The sequence below is a fragment of the Misgurnus anguillicaudatus genome, chromosome 13 (genome assembly GCF_027580225.2).
Source record: "Misgurnus anguillicaudatus chromosome 13, ASM2758022v2, whole genome shotgun sequence".
Taxonomy (NCBI): Eukaryota; Metazoa; Chordata; class Actinopteri; order Cypriniformes; family Cobitidae; genus Misgurnus; species Misgurnus anguillicaudatus.
The window spans coordinates 17420179-17428800 of NC_073349.2; the positions used below are offsets into that span (position 1 = coordinate 17420179).

General features: G+C 38.1%; 1 protein-coding gene across 2 annotated transcripts in view; it reads right to left on the reverse strand.

The window, feature by feature from the left end:
* The window catches only part of noc2l (NOC2-like nucleolar associated transcriptional repressor), a 33453-nt gene extending 24862 nt beyond the window's left edge, over positions 1-8591 (reverse strand). Inside the window, exons 1-9 of one of the 2 annotated variants that reach the window (XM_073875241.1) lie at positions 8440-8591; positions 7807-7944; positions 7465-7654; positions 4191-4319; positions 3756-3870; positions 3568-3661; positions 3399-3477; positions 3202-3312; positions 2992-3105 (exon numbers count right to left, since the gene is read on the reverse strand). In XM_073875241.1, coding sequence (XP_073731342.1) covers positions 2992-3105; positions 3202-3312; positions 3399-3477; positions 3568-3661; positions 3756-3870; positions 4191-4319; positions 7465-7654; positions 7807-7944; positions 8440-8459 — 990 coding nt within the window. In that variant the 5' untranslated portion in view covers positions 8460-8591. Of the gene's footprint in view, positions 1-2991; positions 3106-3201; positions 3313-3398; positions 3478-3567; positions 3662-3755; positions 3871-4190; positions 4320-7464; positions 7655-7806; positions 7945-8216; positions 8237-8439 lie in introns of those variants that run through there. The other variant, XM_073875242.1, reaches the window with a different exon arrangement.
* Between the last annotated feature and the right edge of the window lie 31 nt (positions 8592-8622).

An 8622-nucleotide genomic window follows, 5' to 3' on the forward strand; every position in this document is an offset into this window, starting at 1 on the left:
ATGAAAAGGCAACCTCCAAAAATATGCCTATTAAACAATATGCTTATGGCATATGTCTTAAATACATGGGACATTATAAATAACAAAGAATCAACAAATAGCATGCTATGTCCTTGCTTTATATTCCAGCAGGCACCTTGACATGAACCTCTAATGGGGCACAGCAGGCCTACCACTACTTTTTCTTTAACATACCTAACATGAACAGTATTAATATGTTTTAATGCATAAATGCCATGTTAGCAAATGTGCATTCTACAGTACTGATGATAATGAGTCTTTTACACAAATTTACAATAACATTACTTAGCTGCTACTAAAATAAAAAACTTATGTGGATGATCCTGTTGTGTATTTTATCAGCATAGTGTTTAAACCTGCTGAAAAAACACCATAAACCAGCATGATTCCCATGCTGGTTTAGCTGGTGGACACCAGCATACAGCACCAAAACACAACATGGTCTTGGTGGTGCTGGTATGCTGATAATGACCACCAGCTAAACCAGCACCAAATCATCATGAGACTTAAGCTGGTCTATGCTGGTCACCAGCAAACCAGCAACAAAACACAACATATGCTGGTCTTGCTGGTATACTGCTTTTTTTCAGCAGTGATGCCAAATGTTTATGTAGTGTCCTAAAGTAGATCTAGTGAACTAAACAGTAATCTCATATCTGACAATACAGAACAGTACACAAACATTGATTTTCTCAGCAATAATGCAAACCTCTATACTTGGTTTTGACTGAATGAGCATATAGTTCGTTTTACCTCCCTCATCATCTATACTTTCTGCTTCTATTTCCCTGCTCTGCACAAAACAATCTGATGTACATCGACAGGAGCCAGTAACAATCGAGTAAGAATAAGATTGATTTAAATTCAGAAGCGTACTTTTGTTTTGTCATGTTTTCTCGCGTGCCTCACATCACATGCTCTTCTGAGTGAGCGGCGGCAGAGTGCTACAAAAGTAAACACAGAGGCTCCGCTCGCGGACATCGATTTCTGCGTGCTCGCGCCAGTTTGTCTTGTGGGACTGCAACGTGTTTACAAGCGTGAATTACGGTTCATATAGCTCAGTTTTTTTGGCGCGATTAACAATGTAAATGAATATACTGGCAAATAAAGTAAAAACTTAAACTTGAGGCACAACATAGGACACTGGGTACAACAGATTTACACTGAGGCACGTACAACAGTAAAAGACGCCCCTGGTTGGCAGGCTTATTACAATGGATCCAATTCACAATTCCCATACCCTGCCCATTTACCTTTAAAAACGGTGTTTAGAACCATCCTCCCTTCGTAAAACAAGTCACAGTATGAAGATGGACCGGGATGAAAAACAATTTCGTTATTTTCGTTATTCGCTTCGACGGCTCCCCGCTCTCCACTTTGAAGAGTTTAAAACTAGCGCTATGATTGGTCGACGTCGTCTTTTACCAACAGGTTGCTGCCCAATGCGGTTACACAGATAGAGGAGTTGCCTAGTGCGCAAATGCAAAGACAGTTTAACTCAAAGCCACCAAAGGCTTTTCGCGTATTTTGAAGTGACAAATCGTAGCAGCGTAGTTTGATGTCTAAATGCGTATCTGTTACGCAAAATGCGTAAAGGTTGGCAGGTCTGTATTACGCAGTGCCCAAAAATAGTTCCCTGCTACTGAAATTTACCAAGGGGACTATTTTCAGGCGCCACGTAATATCATTGCGCCTCCTGCAGCCATGTTACGGCAGCAAAGATTATTACGCCAGAATTAGGGGTGGGCGATAAACCGGTAGACATAATTAACCGGTAGAAATGTGTCAACCGGTAGAGATTTTGGACTATCGTTTCTATCGAAGTTAAGCGCCCACGTCACACTCCTGTGCTAGTGAAAATGTAACTTTGTACACGTATTTAAGCACTGCAGTTTTAAAACAAGTTATTTTAAGCCATTGAAACGCAGACAACAGATCTGTATGCGTGCGTTCGTGTGTCAGGAGCGGACAAGTCGCGCAACCGCTGCCTTTCTGTCTGTGAGGAGTGCGCAAGTCGCGCGACCGCTGCTCATTAAGCTCGTGAGCATTTTTCCGCTTTATTGGCCTTAAATACACATATGCGTCAAAATTCCCGTCTTTGCAAGCATCCTCATAAACATGACCAGTTTAGAAAGTAAACAGCTAAAAGAGAAAGCGCATGTGTAACAGTGTATTGGATACGGACTTTGGTCCTAAAGGGAAAGTTACCTAATTTTGCTCCTGTCTGTCACTCATGTTAATCAAACAGCATTGAGAGAAAATCTCTCACTGCTCCTGATTAAATCACTTTTTTACCTTAAATAAAATATATATACAGGCCTACACATACATGCATTATTATTTATTATCATTGTTATATCATTGACTGTTTATCTTCAGAGAGCTTAAGTTTTGTTTGTTTTTATCTTCTTTCTATGCTTGTATATGTTTTTTGTGAGAATTATGAACATTTCTATGGTATTAAAGATTTAAACCTTATTAAAACATAAAAAAACTTTACCGTGATACATATCGTTATCATAATATAAAATTAATCCTATCGTGATAGAAGATTTTGGTCATATCGCCCACCCCTAGCCAGAATGAGAGTATAGTTCCTAGCCATATCTGCCTAGAAAATCACAACTTTTAATTTTCCGTCTGTCTTAGTACACGATGTAACTACAGAAGAGTCAAGTTTTAAATAGGAAAAAGATCGGACCTTTTGGTTATTTTTGAGCGCGATGCTAAATGGTCTAATTAAATTCAATGGATTGTGCTAAGCTATGCTAAAAGTGATACCGCCAGACCCGGAGGTCGGCTGAATGGATTACAAAACGGTAAAAAATTTAATTTTTAACTCTAGGGGAGCTGGAAAATGAGAATGTTTAAAAACAAGTGGAGTGTCCCTTTAACACATGGAAAATTCAGATATCATTACCTAACTCTTTGTATCATGTCAAACCCATATATAGATATGTTAAAAATTACCTTTAGAACCGTGTTTAGATAGAAATCCGGTTTGTGACGGCAGATTTTATTAAGACCCAGAAAGGCCAAAACCCTTACAGTCTCCTCTCCTGTACTCCATTGTTTGATCAGGCTCTAGTGTAACAAACAGGATCAGACACATTATAAACACTGTGAAAAGCTTAAAAACTTTACCAGTTTCAGTTGAAAACATTGCCTTGCACTGCTTACCTTGAGCAGGACTCTGCACTGTTTTGGTAGACACAAGTAGTATGGCACCATCTGGTTGGCATGGCGGAGAACTGCAGCTGTGACCGTGGACTGAGTTAAACTGGAAAGAAGCTTTGGAGAAAAAATGTATCACATCACTGCATGTTCAACTTTACAACACGGAGGACCACACGAGTAAAACAAAAATAAAAATGTACCTGGACAACACCAGCTATGTACATCTTAATATCAACTTGATGTTTCTGCCACCTGGGACTCGAGGATGGAAGTATTATTCTGTAAATGCAAGTGGACACAAAGTTATATTAAGACTTCTGATAGACTGAAACGTATTGATCTACACAGCAGGAGGAATGGAGCTCATACTTCTTTTGATCTTTCTCTGGAGCTTTGAGATTTAGCATTTTATGCAGCACTGCATGCATCTCCTTTATACAGAACAGGATGAGGGCATTGAACACTATAAATAAATACAAAACAAAAGCGGTCATATGAGCACACGTACAGCATATTTTATGTTGTGTAAGTGGGTGCCGTTATTAAGCCACTCTTACCTGAGCTGTCTGAGATGGTGTAGCGACACTCCGCATCTGTATTACCCTGTGTTGTAGCCACAGCAGCCTTGAAGGCTTGTGTGATCTCCCTAAGCAAACGTGACGTGGGCTCTTTCTGGGTGAAGAAACGTTTGGGACACTGATCATAATTCAAGCACAATAAAAGCTGGCCAACAATCCATTCGGTAAATAAAAGCATCAGTCACATAACAAAATTGTGATGATCATCCATATTTGGTATTTTGAGTTATTTGCATTATAAAACAGTTAAAGTCCATACATGTATACAACACATCTCATAAATACTTTTACAGAGGCTTTGCAATGCTCCTAGTAATGCAAGCAGTTATAATTGCCAACAGCTCCCCCTTGTGTCTAAAAAAAACATGCTGGAAAACAACCAGATGCATCAGCAATACAAAGAGAAGTATATACCCTCAGTCCTGTTCTCCAGTTCTCAATCATGGCTTCTGTGACTCTGGTGGCTTCTTTAGACTTTCCTTTCACCTTTTTCTTATCTGATACCTTATCTTCATCATCATCATCATCATCAGAGTTGGCTTCCTAAAACACATAAAACATGGATTGTTCTTATGGCAACACATACAATAAACCAAGGTTTCTTTCTGTCTGACTTTTGCGTTTGCAGACACGTCGGTGCCGTTTACATTCGGGTCCAAAAAATTGCCACTGGGTCAGACTCGGGTCTATCTCGGGTCGGGCCTTTCTTTAAAAAAAATAATAATTTATGCACGTCAGGTTTGGGCATAAAGTGATTTGGGTCATTTTGGGTGAGGTACATTTCTTTGGACCCGAAAAGACCTCTACTGTGGACTGAGCTGTTGGTTGCAATTCACAGTCTCACCGCTAGATGCTGCTAAAAGTCCCACTTTGCACCTTTAACATATTGCATACATTATTTCAAATTTTGAGTATACCACAGGTCTGAAAAACAAGTACTTATGGGCTTGTCAATATTTTTATTAGAACAACGTAACAAAAATGAATGTTGAAGAAATTATAAAGTAATGAAAAACAAATGTTTTAAAGAAACTTTTAATAGGAATAGCTGCGTAAGATAAAACTAAAGAGTTAATCAACAGGCGCTTTCTATATGACGCATTCTACTTGATATTAATGAGCCTAGATACTCAATTAAAATGTTATATTACAAGTGCATCTATCTGCACAAAATGCAAGTTAACTTTTAAGTTACATACTGGCCAGAAAGTTAAACTCCAATGTGCACACCATAACAACGTGCTTTAAAAGCTGGTCAATCAAAGCATAATAATTAACAACATTTACACGCATTTGGACGAAGCTTAACTTCTGGTCTCTGTTTGTTTAGCGGTCTGGCTAGTGGCTAAACTGATCTCCGGAACAAATACGTCGTCGAAAATAATAAAATGTTTTGGTGTCCTAAAGACGAGGGGAGGTTTGGCAGCCTATCTGTAGTTAACATTGTATACATTCATTTTACAAAGTAATGTTAGCTCGGGCATAAAAAAAAATAAGTTTGGTTCTGGTTGGTTGTCAGTTTAGGTCATGGGTCGGTAGGGAATTTATTTTATTTTATTTTATTTTTTTTTTACAGTGGCAGCAAGGGATAGGTAGGAAATTGTTAAATATTTAAATTGAATAGCGGATATATTTGAGGTGACTTTGGCTATATTGCGTGTTTGTCTCACGCAGCGCAGAGCCACGTATCTCCACGGATTATCTCTTTTTAATTGTGTGTGTGTGTGTGTGTGTGTGTGTGTGTGTGAGAGAGAGAGAGAGAGAGAGCAGGAACAGTAAATGCAGCTGAACGAATACACTGCGTGTTTTAAAGTAAAAAAATAAATAAATAACGAAACGCAATATGTGGAGGCCGGTGTTGAATCTGTCTAACTAGAATTAGTCTCACTTATGTGTGGGAAACACTGTATGATATGAAAAATATCTTACGTGAGCCTGTGGCTAAAGTATAAAAGTGGAACTCTTTAACAAATGTCATAATCAGGGCTTGACATTAACTTTTTTGCTCACCAGCCAAAGTGGCTAGTTGTTTTTCAAAGGTACTAGCCAAAGTAAAATTTTATATGATTAAATTTGACTTTGCCATCCTAAAATGACTTTAATTCGAGCAAATTTACTTGCTAAATTAGATGCAGACTGAATTTCAAATGCAGTCTGACTACCCGAATTAAGACAACATTTATTAGCTGGTATATCAGTATAGATCATATAAGATGCATGAAAAACATGCTAGTAAGTAAGGCATAAATAGATTTAACTTTGAATGTATATATTAAAAGTAGAACAGGGGTGTAGAAGAAACACTAATTCTAAACTGAAAAGATAAACACAAAACCCATCGATAACCACTTTAAATATTTATTAACAACAGCAGTAAATACTGTCCATTAATTTTACTGTCATGCAGATGTATTTTATAAGCTAAATGGTTTCTGATAAAAGTGATTTAAGACTTTTAATGACAAATGTCGGGAGGGCATTATTGTTACATTAAAATGATGCGCGAACCTCTCGATGGCGGGTTTCTTTTGATTTCGTGTGCATTCAGGTATGCGCTGAATTTCTCTTCGCTCTTGCACTGAGAGTGTGCACGCAATTTATATATCTTCAATAACTTCCATGCAATTGTTTTATCTTTCCCGAAGTGTGTATGCGCTCAGACTGCGTCCTCTTGTGCATTCGCAAATCCATCAGCTCTCGCGCGCTCTCTGGAAGGTGACGCTTTGGTCCGCAACGCCCCGCAGATCGCGTGCGCGTCTCTCAACAGATCTCTGTGCGTTGCTCTGGGTGCAGAATGCTCATGGGAGTTGTAGTTTCCCAGTGTCGCATTGCGTATTGTTTATCATTTCGCATAACTTTTAAGAAAACTACAACCCGTCTTACGGCCGAAATCTTACCCGCGTTTGGCGGGTGTTAATGTCAAGCCCTGATCATAATATCATAAATTCAAATATTATAATTCACTTACTGCCAGCAAAAATGAGCCTTGGTTTGTGCTCTCTGGAAGAGAAAAGCCCACTTGCATATCGTTGTTCAGCTCGTCTTTTTTTGTCTGTAATTTACAACTTTCGGCGGGGCAAAAGATCACGTTGCTGTGCACGAAACAGCATCTCGAATGCACACCAAAAATTTCCACTTTACCAGTGCCTTTGTAAGAGGCGACAACGATCTGTGAACTATTGTGTTAACGACCGTGTAGCTGCTTTGTTTGTTGCTGGAGGACGCGTGCTTTACAAAAACGGTGCTGTACTAAAAGGTAAATTATAGTTCGCCTCAAAGTTTTTTTATTTGTGTATTTATTTAATGTGTATTATTTCTTCCCCAAGCTCATAAAATAAATGTGGGTCGCACATAAATTGGCAGGGTCGGTCGGAAACCGGAACCAAACAAATTTTTTTGTTATGCCTCAGCATAGTTTTTGTTTTGCTTTAGACATGATTTGAACTAAGGTAATCTACTTGTTTTTTATTTTGCTTGTTATCAGAAATTAACTACTCTAAAAGGACTCTATTGTTATTGATTGTTTACCGTAAGTTAAGTTTGTTCAACGAAAGCCATTTGTTTATGTTGGTACTGCTGAAACCGTCTATAAGGAGCATCCCTAATAACGATGATTTTTTTTATCTGTTATGAATTGCATAAAAACCAATAATCTGTTATATTATTACACAAGCAGTAGAATACTGACCTCTAGTTTAGAGGGGAGTTTGTGGTACATCTTTTCCTCTTCATCATCATCCTCATCACTATCAGAGTCATCAAAGTTCAAGAGAGTCTGGTCATTTTTTTCTAAGTAGTTATAAAACTCTGGATCTCTGCTCTTGAGGTCTGATAGCTGATCCTTGTGCTCTGTTGCTTTGCCCTTCTTTTTAACAGACCTGAGACATAGAGGATCAAAGTCAGAGCACTGAAACAACATCTCATATTATACTATAAAACAAAGTCCCAGAAAGAAGTGATCATTTGTAAAGAAACATAGAATTTGTGACACCGAAATGACCATTAAAAAGAAACAAAATGACCTTCTTACTTTTTCTGAGGTGCAGGTTTCTTACTCTCTTTCTTCTTATTCTGTTGTTGTGTTGAATCTTCATCCTGAGAATCATCGTCCTCCTCAGAATCAAATCCTGACAACAGGAACTCATCCACACTCAGATCCCCCAACTTCCTGTAAGTTACAGATGCACATAACACATTTATGAATACAGTATGTTAAAGCTCATGTGACATTCAATTAGATATAAAGATCTGTTGCCAAATACTGGAAGTGTAAATTAGAAAATGTGTTTATCCCAATATCTGTTTTAGTTACGATTTAGTTTTAAACGCAATAGTAATAATGTTTAACTCTGGTAACGTAATCTTTGTACACTACATCGTAATCTTGTGATCTACAATAGTTTTGAATGAAACGTAATTATTGTTTATCACTCTTATTACATTGTCTTTATTAATAAAATGCGATGAATCTATACTGAGATGATTTTAGCCCTTCGTCAGTGGTTCAAACTATCCCACCATTGTCAAATAATACACGTGTAATAGAAAAGTAAAGTAAAACTAAAGTCTGACAACTCGTCTAAAGTAAAATAAACAGACCCATAAACAAAATCCTGTTTTACTGTAAAACGTGAGCTAGTTTAAATCGCTAAACATAACATACCTCTTATTTTTCCCTGCCATGCTGGATGAAAAACGTGCATAAGGACGCAATACCCACAATGCACCGGGGCGCGCAGCTCACTAGAGTTGATCTTGTGTTTAGCGTTACACTAATCGCGGAACAAAACCGAAAAGTGGCATTTCTAGTGAGTAAATGGTTAGTTATGTCCACGTTTCTGTTTGG